We start from the raw sequence: 20572 nt of genomic DNA, 5'->3' as shown, positions 1-20572 counted from the left end.
TTCATTAAACACAAGGAACGGCCTGTTACTGCCGTAGTGCCCCCAAGGTGACACTTTGACAGCAGCTCCAGCTGTGAGTGCTTTTGGGCCAGTCTGTCCAGCTGTGCACATCTGGATCCTGTCCCGTCTACCCACTGCTCTTGTCATAGCAGCTCGGGCCCTCAGTGCCAGGTAACAGCAGCGTTAAAGTGTCGCCACAGGTTGGCCATTGGCTGGAGGTCTGGGTGAGTGTGTGTGTGTCTCACAGTGTGGCCTCAAGGTGCGTTCACACTGCCCACTCTAGCCCTACAGAGCGACTCGCTCCCATTCATTTCCAATGAGAGCCGTGCGTCCCGGCGACAGCGGCAGCGAGAGTGGAGCGTGTTCAGCTGTGTGCTAATGTCCAGCGAGCGGCAGTGACGGAGTCCGGTGACTCCCAATGGCAGGCAGATGTTCTCTGCATCTGGAAGTGCCTTCTCTTTCTACTCGCTAGCCTAAAACACGGATGAGAAACTTATCATTGGGGTGTCCGGTTTCCCCATTATTTATGATACAGATATCATTTTAAAAATGGATGCATGGAAGAATGTTTCAGAGATCGTTGGGAATCACATTTTTAATACATTTTTAGTAGTGGAGTCACAAAAATAATAAATACTTATTAATAATTGCGGAGACTGATGCTTCCCCTATATTTTCAGGTAGCAGTGGGAACTATAACCATGAACAGTACATCCCTACTTGATCTCTACCTGTTATTACACAAATAAGATGGTTAGACCACATGTGAATCAACGTGAAATTAATAAGAACATAAGAAAGTTTACAAACGAGAGGAGGCCATTCGACCCATCGTGCTCGTTTGGTGTCCATTAATATCTAAGTGATCCAAGGATCCTATCCAGTCTATTTTTAAATTTTCCCAAACTTTCAGCTTCTACCACATCGCTGGGTAGTTTATTCCAGATTGTGACTACTCTCTGTGTAAAGAAGTGTCTCCTGTTTTCCGTTTTGAATGCCTCGAAGCCCAATTTCCATTTGTGTCCCCGGGTGCGTGTGTCCCTGCTGATCTGGAAAAGCTCCTCTGGTTTGATGTGGTCGATGCCTTTCATGATTTTGAAGACTTGGATCAAGTCCCCACGTAGTCTCCTCTGTTCCAGGGTGAAAAGGTTCAGTTCCTCAGTCTCTCAGTAGGACATTCCCTTCAGACCTGGAATAAGTCTGGTTGCTCTCCTCTGAACTGCCTCTAGAGCAGTAATATCTTTCTTGAAGTGTGGAGCCCAGAACTGTCCACAGTATCCAGATGAGCTCTAACTAGTGCATTGTATAGTCTGAACATCACTGCCCTTGTTCTCAATTCCACACTTTTGACAATATACCCTAGCATTCCGTTTGCCTTTTTTATTGCTTCCCCACATTGCTTGGATGGAGAAAGTGAGGAGTCCACGTAGACTCCTAGGTCTTTCTCATGCGATGCTTCATCTAGATCTGTACCTCCCATAGTGTAGGCAAAAAGGCAAACGGAATGCTATGCACGGCTCTCATTGGAAATGAATGGGAGCGAGTCACTCTGTAGCGCTAGAGCGGGCAGTGTGAGACACACACACACACAATGACACACAGTAAGGCCACACTGTGACACACACACACACTCACCCAGACCTCCAGCCAATGGCCAACCTGTGGCGACACTTGAACGCTGCTGTTACCCGGCGCTGAGGGCCCGAGCTGCTATGACAAGAGCAGTGGGTAGATGGGACAGGATCCAGATGTGCACAGCTGGACAGACTGGCCCAAAAGCACTCACAGCTGGAGCTGCTGTCAAAGCGTCACCTTGGGGGCACTACGGCAATTACAGGCCGTTCCTTGTGTTTAATGAACTATGCTTTCAAAATAAACACATACTGTGTGTGTGTGGAGTGACACTCAGTCCTGGGGTGGGTGTGTAGTGTTGTGTAGTGTGCATGTTGTGTGTTTATAGTGTGCATGTTGTGTGTGCGTAGTGGAGCTGCTAAACCATTTTATTATGTGATAGCATTTTAGTTTCCAAGAGAATGTTTAGCCCCTCTATATGTAGAACTACACACAGACACTATTATATTGACATTACATACAGAAAGCAATCTATATACCGAGGTGCACAATGTTTTTGATTATAAAAGTTGAGGAGAGCAAGAAAAGATGGATAAACCTGAGAGATACATGTATAGGAGAGAGAGGGCCAGGGCTAAAGAGAGCTCCAGCAGTGTTTATTTGTTGCAGGAATGCACCCCATTTGTGCATTTAGGTTTGCCGTCATTTTACAATTGACATCAAATAAAACACTCAACTTCCTGGTTGTTGCTGGCATAAATTAGGAAGACACGCCCCCCCCAAGCGGGCAGTGTGATGCAATGCAGGGCTCAGCGACCGCGCACCAGAGACTGAGCGACTTGCAAGTTGAGCAAGTGTGTCATTGTGTGTGTGTGTTACAGTGTGGCCTGGCTGTGCGTTTAGGTGAAAGGTGCCCCTCTGCCCCAGTGCCAGGGCTCTCGGACTGAAGCAGGTTCCTCCAGGATTATCCTGTATTTGTCTCCATCCATCCTGCCCTCAGTCCTGACAGGTTTCCCCGTCTCTGCCCATGAGGAGCGTCCCCAACGCTGCCCTGCCGTGCTGTACCGTGTCTCCCACACGCCTTATGGCAAACTCCACACGGGATGCATTTGACGGATTCTCCGCGCCACTCTACAGCCCAGCTTTGTGGAGCGCAGGGTCACAGTGGACACACACACTGCTCCTTCAGTGCCGACCTCCTGGCCCAGCAGCTCAGTTTGATCATGCCAGGGAGACAGGCAGAGATTAGAAAGTTCAACACGTGGTTGAAATCTTGGTGTAGGGAAGAGGGCTTTAGGTTTATGGAGCATTGGTCTTTCTTCTGGGATAGATGGGACCAATGCTCCAATGAGAATCATTTAAACTACGGACCAGGGGGGCAGGGAGCTCTGACAATGGGAGATGTTCCTCTAAGGAAAGAAAACAAAGGGAACCCGCTAGTAGGAAAGTCCTGAAGTGTTTGTACCTCAATGCCAGGAGTATAAGGAACAAGATGTTGGACTTACAAGCCACAGTGCTGGCATGTGACTATGATGTTGTAGGAGTGACAGAAACATGGCTTACATGAAATGATGAGGATGAATACAAGTTAGAAGGATTCACACAGTTTAGGAGAGACAGGCAAAATTGAAGAGGAGGTGGGGTAGCATTATATGTCAAAAATGATATTGAGGCAGAAGAACTCAAATTAGATCCCAGTAACGGAACAGAATCTTTGTGGGTGAAACTTTTGGACAAGAGATCTGGAGGATTAGTGGTAGGAGTGTGTTACAGGCCACCCAACTCAGATATTCAGAAAGATGCTGCATTGTACAGTGTAATCAGGACTGCATGTAGCAAGGATGTGGCTGTTATAATGGGGGATTTCAATTTCCCAAACTTAGACTGGGAAAGCCCAGTGGGGACTACAGAGGCAGAAATAGAAATGGTTGAGATGGTAAATGACTGCTTTCTAACTCAATTTGTCAGGGAACCAACCAGGGAGAGAGCATGCATTGACTTGATCTTTTCAAATGACCAAGATAGAGTCAGAGGGACACTAGTTAGAGAACCAATGGCAAATTGTGATCACAACATGGTTAGCTTTGAGGAATTCTTTCAAAAAACAAGGTCCAAGTCTAAAACAATGGTCTACAATTTCAGAAAAGCAAACCTTGAAGGTATGAGGGTTCACTTATAAGAGGTAGACTGGAGCACAATGGATACAGTCAGTTGAAAATGGATGGGTATATTTTAAGAATATACTACTTGAGGCTCAGGAGCAATTTGTACCAAAACTTGGCAAACTGAGGACCAAAAAACAGTGGCCAAAATGGTTTAATAGAGGTATGCAAAAAAATATAAAGAGAAAGAAAATGTTGTATAGCACATACAAAAGGGATGGAGATTAAACAAAATACACTTCGGGCAAGCCAGCTGAGAAGTCGCTCAAGTCGCCGCAGCCAAGTATCGTTTTTTTCTCTCGCGTTTCCTAATTTAGTTAAGAGTTACATTGATTGTTTATGTGGTTTGTTGTTTAGCTACGAATTATATATCATGCACCTGTTTTGTAGTAAGAGGAGCGACTGTTAGTGAATTTAGCAAGTAACTTGGCGCACTCGACACGCCCTGTCTGCAATCAGAAGCGTTACACTGTAGGCTGTGATTATTTAGCATTTGTTTAACATTACTTCAAGCTATTGTTCAGTGTAACTGCGTGTGTCTGGCACTGTCTTTGTCTGTATTCAGATATTAAGTGGCCATTAATTGTGCTATTAGCAGTCCTGCATGGGAGGGAGGGCCATCCTGACCAGCCTTGTGTCATTCAACGCAACTCAGGTGCGCGCTATCCTAATTAGTTACAGGTGATATATTTAACAGCCCCCTGGACCCCTGCACCAGCAGTCAGCGCCAGCAGCCTCAGTGCCCCCCCTTCAGAAGGGCCCCGTCTCCAAAGGGCAGGGACTTGAGCTGCGGGGAGGAGATGCTGCACAGCAACAACAGGCAACCATGACGATCTCTCTGGTGGCTGAACGGAAGCAAATCCCTGCAGCAATGTTCCCACCTCGAGTGGAGAGCCTTCCCAGGAGAGCCGGCTGTGAGAGCAGCAGAGGGGGACCAGCTCCCATGCCCAAAATCTGCAATGAGACGTTACTTTTGGCCATGTAGCGTATATCCATACAATAGTTTGAGTATATATTTGACAGTGCATCTGTATCAGTACAGTAGTGTATGTGTGTATCTCCGTATGTACAGAATTACTGCTCATGCATCACGCTCCACTCATGGTATTAAATGTTTTCCTGGCACTGACAGTTCATACAGGACACGCAGTCCTCGATGTTCGAGAAGTGAATCTGCCTCTCAGGGCACGTCGAAGCGTCAACCGAGCGGCAGTGCTGGCAGTTTGACGACGGGGGGGTGGAGTTGACAGCAGATTGTAACAACATTAAAAATGAATCACGGATCACTGGACATCTTCCAATAACACCGCACAGGGGCTCAAAGGTCACAGTCAGCGCACAGTCCAGTAACATGCCCTCCGGTGGCAGCCCCCACTGGCACAGACATCTTTATTGGTCAATTTTCTGGTTAAACAGATGCTTGTGATTTTAAGATACTGATTATTAATATATATAATGTTATTTACACAAATAAGTAAAACAGAGATAAGAATGTTTTTTTTAAACTTCAGTGTTGTTTACTCTAACACAACATACACTGTGCCCTTTGAGCGCTCACACATTAACAACACAGTGTCTGTGTCACTGTGTTTGTGTGAAGACACTGAGAAAGAGAGAGTTGTGACAATACAAACCCATAAAAGGACCAGTTTATTTACAAGTATTGACAAGATCAGCGCTGCACCGAGCTGAGACCAGCCATTGCGGTGCATCATGGGAGCTGTAGTGTGAAGCTCCAGTGTGCAGTGGGAGCTGTAGTCTTCAGCTCACCTCCCTCTGTCACTCCATCCCTCTCTCACTCTCTCTTCTGTCGTTTCCTCGCCAGCTCTGGGAAGTACTGGCTGTTGTAGCGCCGATCTCTGTCACTCCTCTCCTCCTCCTCTCTCTCTTTCTCCTTCTCCACCCCACTTCCTCGCTCCAGCAGGGCCTGGGCTCTGCGCCTCTCCTCTGCCTCCCGACGCAATCGCTCTGCATGCAATCGCTCCATGGAGCTGAGAGACAGAGAGAGACTTCTTACACTGACTGGACACTACAGCACATTAACACTGACTGACTGGACACTACAGCACATTAACACTGACTGACCACTCCTCTCTCACCTCTCCTCTGCTGCTCCAGTTCCTGCTCCCTCTCTCCTCTCCTTCTTCCTCTTCTTTTCTTTCCTGTTCTTTTTCTCCAGTGCTTTCTCCATCTCTCTCAGGGGGTCTAGGCTGTCTTTCAGCCTCAAGTCTCTCTTCTCTTTCTCGCCCTCGCTCTTCCCCCTCTCCCTCTTGCTCTCTCTCTCCGTCTCTCCCTCTCTCTCGCCGCTCCCCTTCTCCTGCAGATACCAGGGTGTGGCCTCTGTCCCAGGGGCGGGGCCTAGGGACACCAGTAGGCCAATGGCACGCTCCTGCCCCTCCTGATGGCGGGGAGACAGACAGGTGTGAGGACCAGTCAGGAGGAAGGTGCTGAAGTCTGCCAGTATGACACTCTCACCTTCTCCTTCCTCTTCTCCTCCAGGTACTCCTCGTTCTGCAGCTTCTCTCCTCCCTCCTCCAGGGAGAAGAGGTTGAGGTGCGTCTCCTTCTGTCCTCCGTCTGTCCCTGCCTCAGTCTGGGGCAGAGCAGCGCGCGCCCTGTTCCTCAGGAACTCTGTGCGTGCCTGACAGAGAGACAATGTCACTCACACTGTCACTCACATACACACACTCACACTGTCACTAACACTGTCCCTCACACACACACACACACACACACACACACACTGTCACTCACTCTCACACACACACAGTCACTCACACACCGTCACTCACACTAACTCACACTGTCACTCACTCACACACACCATCACTCACACGGTCACTAACTCACACACACACTGTCACTAACACTGTCCCTCACACACACACACACACACACACTGTCACTCACACATACACACACACACAGTCACTCACACACTGTCACTCACTCTCACACTCACACACTGTCACTCACACACACACACTGTCACTCACTCTCACACTCACACTGTCACTCACACACACTGTCACTCATACTGTCCCTCACACCCACACACACACACTGTCACTCACACACCGTCACTCACACTGTCACTCACTCACACACTGTCACTCACTCTCTCACACACACACACATCACTCACTCACTCACACTGTCACTCACTCACACACACACACACACACACGTCACTCACTCAACTGTCACTCTCACACTGTCACTCACTCACACACACACACACACTGTCACTCACACACCGTCACTCACACTGTAATTCACTCACACTGTCACTCACACACACTGTCACTCACTCTCTCTCACACACACACACACACACACACATCACTCACTCACTCACACTGTCACTCACTCACACACACACACACACTGTCACTCACTCACACACACTGTCACTCACACTGTCACTCTCACACTGTCACTCACTCACACACACACTGTCACTCACACTGTCACACACACACTGTCACTCATACTGTCCCTCTCACACACACACACACACAGTCACTCACTCTCACACACACACACTGTCACTCACACACCGTCACTCACACTGTCACTCACTCACACAGTCACTCACTCTCTCACACACACTGTCACTCTCACACACACAATCACTCACACACTGTCACTCACTCACACACACTGTCACTCACACTGTCACTCACTCACACACACAGTCACTCACACTGTCACACAGTCACTCACACTGTCACACAGTCACTCACACTGTCACACACACACTGTCACTCACACTGTCCCTCACACACACTGTCACTCAGTCACACATACACTGTCACTCACTCTCACACACACACTCACACTGTCCCTCACTGTCACACACACACTGTCACTCACACTGTCACTCTCACACACACACTGTCACTCACTCTCACACTCACACTGTCACTCACACTGTCCCGCACACACACACACACTGTCCCTCACACACACACACACTGTCACTCACTCTCACACACACACTGTCACTCACATACACACACACCGTCACTCACACTGTCATTCACTCACACTGTCACTCACTCTCTCACACACACACACACAATCACTCACTCACTCACTGTCACTCACTCTCACACACACACTGTCACTCACACTGTCACTCTCACTCACACACTGTCACTCACTCACACACACTGTCACTCACACACAGTCACTCACACATACACACAGTCACTCACACTGTCACTCACTCTCACACTCACACTGTCACACACACACTGTCACTCACACACAGTCACTCACTCACACACACACACTCACACTGTCCCTCACTGTCACACACACACTGTCACTCACACTGTCACTCTCACACACACACTCACACACACTCTGTCACACACACTGTCACTCACTCTCACACTCACACTGTCACTCACACTGTCCCTCACACACACACACACAGTCACTCACACATACACACACAGTCACTCACACACACACACACGTCACTCACTCACACACACTGTCACTCACTCTCACACACACACTGTCACTCACACACACACACACACACACACACACACACACTGTCCCGCACACACCGTCACTCACACTGTCACTCACTCACACAGTCACTCACTCTCACACACACACTGTCACTCTCACACACACAATCACTCACACACTGTCACTCACTCACACACACTGTCACTCACACTGTCACTCACTCACACACACAGTCACTCACACTGTCACACACACTGTCACTCACTCTCACACACACACTGTCACTCTCACTCTCACACACACACACACACACACACACACACACTGTCACTCACACACCGTCACTCACACTGTCACTCACTCACACAGTCACTCACTCTCTCACACACACACACTGTCACTCACTCTCACACACACACTGTCACTCTCACACACACAATCACTCACACACTGTCACTCACTCACACACACTGTCACTCACACTGTCACTCACTCACACACACACACAGTCACTCACACTGTCACACAGTCACTCACACTGTCACACACACACTGTCACTCACACTGTCCCTCACACACACTGTCACTCAGTCACACATACACTGTCACTCACTCTCACACACACACTCACACTGTCCCTCACTGTCACACACACACTGTCACTCACACTGTCACTCTCACACACACACTGTCACACACACTGTCACTCACTCTCACACTCACACTGTCACTCACACTGTCCCTCACACACACACACATACACACAGTCACTCACTCACACACACACACACACACACTGTCACTCACACTGTCCCGCACACACACACACACTGTCCCTCACACACACACTGTCACTCACTCTCACACACACACTGTCACTCACTCTCACACACACCGTCACTCACACTGTCATTCACTCACACTGTCACTCACTCTCTCACACACACACACACACAATCACTCACTCACTCACTGTCACTCACTCTCACACACACACTGTCACTCACACTGTCACTCTCACTCACACACTGTCACTCACTCTCACACACACACTGTCACTCACACTGTCACTCTCACTCACACACTGTCACTCACTCACACACACTGTCACTCACACTGTCACTCACTCACACACAGTCACTCACACATACACACTCACACTGTCCCTCACTGTCACACACACACTGTCACTCACACTGTCACTCTCACACACACACTGTCACACACACTCTGTCACACACACTGTCACTCACTCTCACACTCACACTGTCACTCACTCTCACACTCACACTGTCACTCACACTGTCCCTCACACACACACACACAGTCACTCACACATACACACACAGTCACTCACACACACACACACGTCACTCACTCACACACACTGTCACTCACTCTCACACACACACTGTCACTCACTCTCACACACACACTGTCACTCACACACACACACACACACACACACACACTGTCCCGCACACACACACACACACACACACACTGTCACTCACACACCGTCACTCACATACACACACACACTGTCACTCACACTGTCCCTCACACACACACTGTCACTCACATACACACACACTGTCACTCACTCTCACACTCACACACCGTCACTCACACTGTCATTCACACACACTGTCACTCACATACACACACGGTCACTCACACACCATCACTCAATGTCATTCACTCACTCTCACACACACACAATGTCACTCACACTGTCATTCACTCACACTGTCACTCACTCACACACACTGTCACTCACTCTCACACTCACACACACACAGTCACTCACTCTCACACACACACTGTCACTCACTCTCACACTCACACACACACAGTCACTCACTCTCACACTCACACACACACAGTCACTCACTCTCACACACACACTGTCACTCACACACCGTCACTCACACTGTTATTCACTCACACTGTCACTCTCACACACACACGTTCACTCACTCTCACATACACACACTGTCACTCACATACACACACGGTCACTCACACACCATCACTCAATGTCATTCACTCACTCTCACACACACACAATGTCACTCACACTGTCATTCACTCACACTGTCACTCACTCACACACACACTGTCACTCACTCTCACACTCACACACACACAGTCACTCACTCTCACACACACACTGTCACTCACTCACACACACTGTCACTCACACTGTCACTCACTCACACACAGTCACTCACACATACACACAGTCACTCACACTGTCACTCACTCTCACACTCACACTGTCACACACACACTGTCACTCACACTGTCCCTCACACACAGTCACTCACTCACACACACACACTCACACTGTCCCTCACTGTCACACACACACTGTCACTCACACTGTCACTCTCACACACACACTGTCACACACACTCTGTCACACACACTGTCACTCACTCTCACACTCACACTGTCACTCACTCTCACACTCACACTGTCACTCACACTGTCCCTCACACACACACACACAGTCACTCACACATACACACACAGTCACTCACACACACACACACACGTCACTCACTCACACACACTGTCACTCACTCTCACACACACACTGTCACTCACTCTCACACACACACACACACACACACACTGTCCCGCACACACACACACACACACACACACACTGTCACTCACACACCGTCACTCACATACACACACACACTGTCACTCACACTGTCCCTCACACACACTGTCACTCACATACACACACACTGTCACTCACTCTCACACTCACACACCGTCACTCACACTGTCATTCACTCACACTGTCCCTCACACACACACACACTGTCACTCACATACACACACGGTCACTCACACACCATCACTCAATGTCATTCACTCACTCTCACACACACACAATGTCACTCACACTGTCATTCACTCACACTGTCACTCACTCACACACACTGTCACTCACTCTCACACTCACACACACACAGTCACTCACTCTCACACACACACTGTCACTCACTCTCACACACACACACACACACACAGTCACTCACTCTCACACTCACACACACACAGTCACTCACTCTCACATACACACACTGTCACTCACACACCGTCACTCACACTGTTATTCACTCACACTGTCACTCTCACACACACACGTTCACTCACTCTCACATACACACACTGTCACTCACACACCGTCACTCACACTGTTATTCACTCACACTGTCACTCTCACACACACACGTTCACTCACTCTCACATACACACACTGTCACTCACATACACACACGGTCACTCACACACCATCACTCAATGTCATTCACTCACTCTCACACACACACAATGTCACTCACACTGTCATTCACTCACACTGTCACTCACTCACACACACACTGTCACTCACTCTCACACTCACACACACACAGTCACTCACTCTCACACACACACTGTCACTCACACACCGTCACTCACACTGTTATTCACTCACACTGTCACTCTCACATACACACACTGTCACTCTCACACACACACAGCCACTCACTGACCTCCTGCTGTGCTCGCTGCACCCGGCGCTGCGTCTCTCTGTCCTGCAGGGCAGCGTCGAGCTCGTCTTTGCGCACTCGCGCCACGTTGTCCTTGTTGCGCACATGCCAGCTCTTCTTGGGCAGAATGTTCATGGTGGATGGTTACAGCAGCCCTCACTGTGCACAGGCCGGGAGGAGAACTGCAGCAACAATAATAATATTATTATTATTATTATTATTATTAATAATATTTATTGGGAGACACCCTTATCCACACCCCTAATTAATCATTAATTGATACTATAGGGTCCCCTTGATGTGACATAATACTATACTGTTACTACTATACTGAGGAGCTCATTGTCAGATTAAATACTACACTAAGGCTACTGCTCTACTACAACTACTGTACTAGAGCCCTACTAGAACTGCTACTACACTACTGCACTACTAGAACTGCTACTACACTACTGCACTACTAGAACTGCTACTACACTACTGCACTGCTAGAACTGCTACTACACTACTGCACTGCTAGAACTGCTACTGCACTACTGCACTGCTAGAAGTGCTACTACACTGCTAGAAGTGCTACTACACTACTGTACTACTAGAACTGCTACTACACTACTAGAACTGCTACTACACTACTGCACTGCTAGAACTGCTACTACACTACTGCACTGCTAGAACTGCTACTACACTGCTAGAACTGCTACTACACTACTGCACTGCAAGAACTGCTACTACACTACTGCACTACTGTACTGCTAGAACTGCTACTACACTACTGCACTACTAGAACTGCTACTACACTACTGTACTGCTAGAACTGCTACTACACTACTGTACTACTAGAAGTGCTACTACACTACTGTACTGCTAGAAGTGCTACTACACTACTGCACTGCTAGAAGTTCTACTACACTACTGCACTACTAGAACTGCTACTACACTACTGCACTACTAGAACTGCTACTACACTACTGTACTACTAGAACTGCTACTACACTACTGCACTACTAGAACTGCTACTACACTACTGCACTGCTAGAACTGCTACTACACTACTGCACTGCAAGAACTGCTACTACACTACTGTACTGCTAGAACTGCTACTACACTACTGTACTACTAGAACTGCTACTACAATACTGCACTGTTAGAAGTGCTACTACACTACTGCACTGCTAGAACTGCTACTACACTACTGTACTACTAGAACTGCTACTACACTACTGTACTACTAGAACTGCTACTACACTGCTAGAAGTGCTACTACACTACTGTACTACTAGAACTGCTACTACACTGCTAGAAGTGCTACTACACTACTGTACTACTAGAACTGCTACTACACTACTGCACTGCTAGAACTGCTACTACACTACTGTACTACTAGAACTGCTACTACACTGCTAGAAGTGCTACTACACTACTGTACTACTAGAACTGCTACTACACTACTGTACTACTAGAACTGCTACTACACTACTGTACTGCTAGAACTGCTACTACACTGCTAGAAGTGCTACTACACTACTGTACTACTAAAACTGCTACTACACTACTGCACTACTAGAACTGCTACTACTGCTAGAAGTGCTACTACACTACTGTACTACTAGAACTGCTACTACACTACTGTACTACTAGAACTGCTACTACACTACTGTACTGCTAGAACTGCTACTACACTACTGTACTACTAGAACTGCTACTACACTACTGCACTGCTAGAAGTGCTACTACACTACTGCACTGCTAGAACTGCTACTACACTACTGCACTGCAAGAACTGCTACTACACTACTGCACTGCAAGAACTGCTACTACACTACTGCACTACTGTACTGCTAGAACTGCTACTACACTACTGTACTACTAGAACTGCTACTACACTACTGCACTGCTAGAACTGCTACTACACTACTGCACTACTAGAACTGCTACTACATTACTGCACTGCAAGAACTGCTACTACACTACTGCACTACTACACTGCTAGAAGTGCTACTACACTACTATACTACTAGAACTGCTACTACACTACTGCACTGCAAGAACTGCTACTACACTGCTAGAAGTGCTACTACACTACTGTACTACTAGAACTGCTACTACACTACTGCACTGCAAGAACTGCTACTACACTACTGCACTACTAGAACTGCTACTACACTACTGCACAGTTACTAGTGTCTTATTTTGCAGGCCCGCGGAACTGACGCTAATAACACAATACGGTTGTCTTACCGGGTGACGGGCGCGATGCTGGCAGTTTAGCGGCGATATATCCTGATACTGGAGTGTAAACTGTGTTACGTCATGTAAACAAAACTATTCCGAAAAACGAAGAAATAAAGATGGCGCTTTTCCATTTGGTTCCGGCAATAGTGAGCCTGATTGGTCCACACCACTCGACTTCCGCCCCTTACCGTGCTGTGTCTGCCTGTGATTGGACACGCATGTGCCAGTCACGAACTCTTCGTCAGCGATTGGTGGAACCCACTGTCAGTCGGCGAGGGGAACCCGCCCTCTGCCTGCTCCGCTGTGTGTCGGATGCCGGATGAGTACAGCGGGTTGAAACACAGCAGCCGAGCAGGAGGATCCGCAGAGCCCGGGACACACCGCCGACCCCGCTCTCTCTGCCGCTCAAGAAAAGAGCAAAAACCCTTTCTTTCCGAGCACATCCGCATTTGTCCACCACAAGGCCGCTGATTGGAGACCACCTTCGCAGTCCCGCCTCTTTCACCTTGCAGTTCTGACCTGCGATTGGACAACATTTTCTGTCACTCAGCCCCCTTGTCTCGCAAGCCACTATGACCGTGATTGGATAGTTCTAGAGCTCAATCAGTAAGGATTCCGCCTACTCTTCTCTATGATTGGTCAACTTGTCCGTAAGTCAGGAGGTATTTTAATGCTGATTGGTGAGAATTGCCACATAAGGACCTTGCCCATCGTTCTGTCCCCGCCCGCTCCCTCAGTTCCGCATTTCTGATTGGAGGAGCGAGTCGCTCTTTTAACGGTAGGGAGATGTAACTCAGTTATTAAAAGAATGAAATTACACATAAATAAAGAAACACACGGATACATATCTGCAACATATTTATATTCGTGATTGTTTTCTGAAGCGAATTAACGATTAATTTGATCAAAATGGAAATTAATCGGTTGGTGTTCAGATTACTTTAACCTGATTTCCTACCTAATACTAATAAAAACAACAACAGCAATACGTGATAACAACAATAAGCATAATTATGTTATTAATACAAATAATATTCCCAGTCTCGTGTCTGAGATATTTACACAATCGTGACTCAGTAAATAAAGGCACAGACAGAACTGCGCATGTCTGTAAAGCTGACCGCTGCGCGTGTGCAGTTCCGCGCCGCGGCCAGCAGGGGGATCCAGAAACCACGAGTAGCAGACTGATGCTTTATAGGCCGACCCCCCCCCCCCACTGCCGGCCTGCTGCTAGTGAACTCTTCATATTAGTAGGACCACTGCTACAGTTACATTTCCGATTCACTGCCATGTGATTGACATTATTTATACTTATGCAATTCCTGCTGATTCTAATTTAGTGTAATAGTACTGAATTAGGGCAGCATAGTGGTGCAGTGGTTAGCACTGCTGCTGCACAGCTCCAGAGGTCCTGGATTTGAGTCTCGGATCAGCGTGCCTGTCTGTGTGGAGTGTGCATGTTCTCCCTGTGTCTGCGTGGGTTTCCTCTGGGCTCTCTGGTTTCCTCCCACCATCCAAAGACATACAGGTTAGGTTGATTGGCTACACTAAATTGCCCTGTGTGTGTGTGTGTTACCCAATGATGGACTGGCATCCTGTCCTGGGTGTATTCCTGCCTTGCGCCCTATACCTGCCAGGATTGGCTCCAGTATCCCCTGTGACCCACAAGGATAAGCAGTTTTGAAAATGGATGGATGGACTACTGAATTATGCTTTACATGTTTACTCTCCTATTCACACCTATATAAGAACATAGAAAGTGTCCAATCGAGAGGAGCCCATTCGCCCCATCGTGCTCGTTTGGTGTCCATTAATAACTAAGTGATCAAGGATCCTATCCAGTCTGATTTTGAATGTTCCCAAATTGTCTCTTCAGCCACATCGCTGGGGAGTTTGTTCAGATTGTGACGCCTCTCTGTGTGAAGAAGTGTCTCCTGTTGTCTGTCTTGAACGCCTTGAAGCCCAATTTCCATTTGTGTCCCCGGGTGCGTGTGTCCCTGCTGATCTGGAAAAGCTCCTCTGGTTTGATGTGGTCGATGCCTTTCATGATTTTGAAGACTTGGATCAAGTCCCCATGTAGTTCCAGGGTGAAAAGGTTCAGTTCCTCAGTCTCTCAGTAGGACATTCCCTTCAGACCTGGAATAAGTCTGGTTGCTCTCCTCTGAACTGCCTCTAGAGCAGCGATATCTTTCTTGAAGTGTGGAGCCCAGCACTGTCCACAGTATCCAGATGAGCTCTAACTAGCACATTGTACAGTCTGAACATCACTGCCCTTGTTCTCAATTCTACACTTTTGACAATATACCCTAGCATTGTGTTTGCCTTTTTTATTGCTTCCCCACATATAACCACTAATAATAAGAAGAACAACAACAACGATTGTACAGGGAAACTTTTATTATGATGAATTTATTATAAGAAACATTAATATATCAGAAAATATTTAAATCTGAAAAAGTATATTTAAATTATATATATATATATATATATATATATGAGAGAGAGAGAGAGAGAGAGAGAGGAATATGAGCTCCTAAAAAACATTTGTTTTTATACATAGTCAGGTTTAATTTGTGATTTACAAATGAATATATAGCACTATAAACATACACAGAAGACATGGAATAGAAATTCAGAAGAAAAAGTATTCAAAAAATAATAATTTTAAGAGAAATGCAAAAAGAAGAAAGCAAAGCAAAGGAAGAAAAGTCAGAAAAGAAAAGCTGAAGACAAGAATTGGAGGTAAGACCTTTCACCTATAGAGACAAATTAACCAAAAAATTAAATTAAACTAAAAAATATATATAAATAAAATAAATAAGCATTCTCAGTAGTTGACTTGAGTAGTAGCCAATGAAAATGCAGAGCTCCGATTTGAATAGAGTGACAGTTAGAGAGAGCCCAACTGCCACTGAGACTGATACAAATGTATCGAACAGCAGTCTGACTGCAGAGCTGCCTTTTGAGCATCTCCTGAGACCCTCATCCTAGACTACACCGGTAAAGGAGAAAACAGGGTCAAGAACAATCTACTGTTCTACACCCAGTACCCCACCGCCTTTTACAAAACCCTGTGCCAGACATACCCCAATAACAACAAGAGGGGCATTAGCAGAGGCAGGCAGATCTCAGTGCTGGTAGAGAAAGACAAAGACAGTGTGATGCTCACTTTTAATGTATACCACAACGGGACCATCATGGTGCAGGGCAGCGAGAGCAGCCTGGACCAATTCGCTCTCTGCTTCCACACCTTAAAGCAGCAGACTGAGGCAGAGAAACAAGAGCCAGAGCCGGCCACCCTGCAGTCTGCCCCCAGCCACACGGAGCCAGACAGTGCCCCATCTCCCACAGACTGCCCCCCCATCTCCTCAAAACTCTCCAGCAACATTAAAACACTAAAGGAATGCCTATCAGTGCTGGAGCTGGAGTTTGCGGAGTTCAGGGAGCAGACCCTGAGCACCCTGGCCCAGACCTCCTTGTGCGATCAGCTCCGGGATGAGATGCACAGACTAAAGATGCAGCACAAGGCTGAGATCCATGAGCTGAGAGCAGCAGTGAGAGACCTGGAGGAGCAGAGCAAAACCCTGAGGACGGAGCTGCGCAGAGCGAGGGAGGAGCTGACCAGGACACCCCAGCACAGCCAGCTGAGGAGCCTGCAGAGCCAGCTGGAGGAGGTAAGAGAGGAGCTACACAGCACTGGAGCACAGAGACTGCACTGCACTGACCCCACAACACCTCCGACCCCTGACGCACCCACTGACCCACCCACACTCCCCACCACTCCAGACACCCCCACTATCACCAGACCTGCCACTAATACACAAACCCCTGAAAAGCCACTCCCCCAAAACACACCCGCTGCCCCCACCACTCCCAACGCAAACCCGGAGTGGCAGGTCAACGCAGAGGTGGTCATTCTGAGCGACTCCAATGGGAAGTTCCTGGATGAGAGGAGCCTCTTCCCTGGGCGAAAAGTGAAAAAGCTTTGGTGCCCGACAGCACAGAGAGCCCTGGAGCTGCTCTCCAAGAGGAGGCTGTGCCAGGCCAAACACATCCTCATCCACACCGGCACTAACGACCTGAGTGCCCGCAGGGGTGATGTGGCCTCAGCCCTGAGACAGGTGGCAACGAAAGCCACAGAGGAATCTCCACACTGCTGCCCCGCACAGACGTGCCCCTGCACATCATCCAGGCGATCAACGCAGAAGTGTCCCGAAGATGTGCCCTCCTCCCCAACGTCCACCTGGCACACCACCGAGACATCCTGCCACATCACCTGTATGACCACGTCCACCTCAACAAGACGGGTGTGAGGATCTTCGCAAAGGTCCTCAAGGACACAACCCTGGGCCGAAACCCCACACACCCCCACCTCGAGACCAGGAGCAAACCCCCCAGCCCCCGGCCACATCCCCAGCCACCGGCCCCACCCCAGCCCCAGCCCCAGCCCCTGAGACCCCTCAACTTTTGGAATGAAGAGCACAGACCCTGAACTGATCAACACTGTAAATAGTTCAGATGTTTTCATTCTTGTAGAGACTTGGTGCTGTGCAGATATGTCTACACATTGTCCCAATGGATACAGGGAGCTGATTGTGCCCTCCTATAAAAAAACCAAAGTCAGGTGTGGCAGGGCCTCGGGGGGGATTATCGTGTGGTACAGGGAGGAGCTCCGAGCAGCCCTATGCCCAATACAGAGAGGAGACACACACCTGTGGATGAAAATCAGAAAAGACACCCTACAAAATAACACAGATATATACCTATGTGCAATTTATATGCCACCCGCAGACTCCCCCTACTATAATGAGGAAGGTTTTCAAGAGCTTCAAAAAGAAATCTGCCATTTCCAGACCCTGGGCTCTGTACTGCTGTGTGGCGATCTCAATGTCAGGACTGGCAGAGAGATGGACTACATCAATACAGAGGGGAACACACACCTGTACGGAGACTCCCCGCTGTGCCACACACACACCTCCACACTGAGACACAGCCACGACAGCGTGGTAAACAAGAGCGGGAAGCAGGTAGTGCGCCTATGTAAAAGCCTGGGTCTATATATCATCAATGGCAGGACCAGGGGGGACTCTCTGGGGAGATTCACATACTGCTCGGCTCTGGGCAGCAGTGTGGTGGACTACGCCATAACTGACCTGGACCCACAAGCCATCAATGCGTTTATAGTCAGACAACAATCTCCACTATCAGACCACAGCCAAATAACACTTTACCTAAAAAAATCAGAGCCAAACTTCCCACAAAACTGGTCTCCCTGCCCCCCAGTTACAGATGGTCAGAGCCCAGCACAGAGAACTACACAAGAGCCATGAATAGTAATGAGATTGAAAACATGTTAGACAGATATCAATCCTCACACTATCAAAAAAACCAAAACGGAATAAACTCAGCCACCAAAACATTGAAAGAAATATTTGAAAGACTGGCTTTAAAATCAAACATTAAAACAATTAAAAACCAAAATATAAAATCGTCTAAAAGAAAAAAGAACAGTGGTTTGACCAGGAGTGTGAAACTTCTAGGAAACACCTGAGACATCTCTCCAACACTAAACACAGAGAGCCCGACAACCAGGAGGCTCGCCTCAGCTACTGCCAGGCCCTGCGGCACTACAAGCAACTCCTCAGGAAGAAAAAAGACCACTATATGGGCAGAAAACTGACAGAGATCGAAGAGGCTATTGACTAAAACTCTTTCTGGGAACTATACAAAAAAATAAATACCCCAAAAACAAAAAATGAAATACCAATTCAAAATGGAGAAATCTGGACAACACACTTTGAAAAACTTTACCAAAATGTTGAAAACAATCCAAACCCAGAACAGGTTAAAATATTAAAAAACCTAAATAAATTGGAAGAAATCATTAAGAATAATCAAAATCCCTTAGATAACCCAATTACAATACAGGAACTAAAATATCAACTAAAAATCCTCAAACCCAGGAAAGCCTGCGGCCCCGACAGCATCAGCCCTGAGATGCTGAAGCACAGCAGCCCGTGTACACAGAAACGCCCCCAGCATCGCCTGCAGAGCCGAATTAGGACTCTTCCCTCTGCACATAGCCATACAAGAAAGAGCAACCAAGTTCTGGCTGCACCTAAACACAGCAGAGACCCAGTCCTACCAATACAAGGCCCTACTGAGCAACCACCTCTCTCCAGACAAGGACCCCCTTGGCCGGCTGGCTCTGAGGCTCACAGAGCCCGGTCACACAGAGCCCGAACACACAATGACCAAAACAACAACAATTGGGAAAATTGACAAGTATCTGAAAAGCAAATACACAAAAGAATGGAGACACGAATTAGAATTACAAAACAAATGCTACCGGGCCCTGAATAGAAACATTAAATTGGCTGAATACTTAAAAATCCAAAATATAAAAGAGAGACAAAATCTAACTAAATACAGGCTCAGTCTCCACAGCCTCGACATTGAAAAAGGCCGCTACAGAAAATTCTGGGTGGCCAGAGAAGAGCGGCTGTGCAGCCACTGTGACCTAGGGGAAGTCGAAACAGAGGCGCATTTCCTGCTGTCCTGCCCT

At 47.8% G+C, this 20572-nt stretch overlaps 1 protein-coding gene across 2 annotated transcripts; it reads right to left on the bottom strand.

Annotated features, from left to right (window-relative positions):
- Positions 1–3870: 3870 nt before the first annotated feature.
- On the bottom strand, positions 3871–14123 carry leng1 (leukocyte receptor cluster (LRC) member 1). 2 transcript variants are annotated; one of them, XM_066712999.1, is made up of 6 exons: positions 14014–14123; positions 11779–11957; positions 6210–6374; positions 5834–6132; positions 5505–5725; positions 3871–4688 (listed from the first exon to the last, which is right to left on the bottom strand). In XM_066712999.1, the coding sequence occupies exons 2-5, from the start codon at positions 11908–11910 to the stop codon at positions 5530–5532; spliced, it is 792 nt and encodes a 263-aa protein (XP_066569096.1). In that variant the 5' UTR covers positions 11911–11957; positions 14014–14123; the 3' UTR covers positions 3871–4688; positions 5505–5529. The 2 variants fall into 2 exon arrangements, with proteins under 2 accessions (XP_066569096.1, XP_066569088.1); XM_066712991.1 differs by lacking the exon at positions 3871–4688 and having other exon boundaries at positions 5368–5725.
- Between the last annotated feature and the right edge of the window lie 6449 nt (positions 14124–20572).

This window comes from Amia ocellicauda, chromosome 1 (genome assembly GCF_036373705.1).
Source record: "Amia ocellicauda isolate fAmiCal2 chromosome 1, fAmiCal2.hap1, whole genome shotgun sequence".
Lineage (NCBI taxonomy): Eukaryota > Metazoa > Chordata > Actinopteri > Amiiformes > Amiidae > Amia > Amia ocellicauda.
Note: the sequence above shows the minus strand (reverse complement) of the source record. Positions and strands in the feature narration are given on the sequence as shown.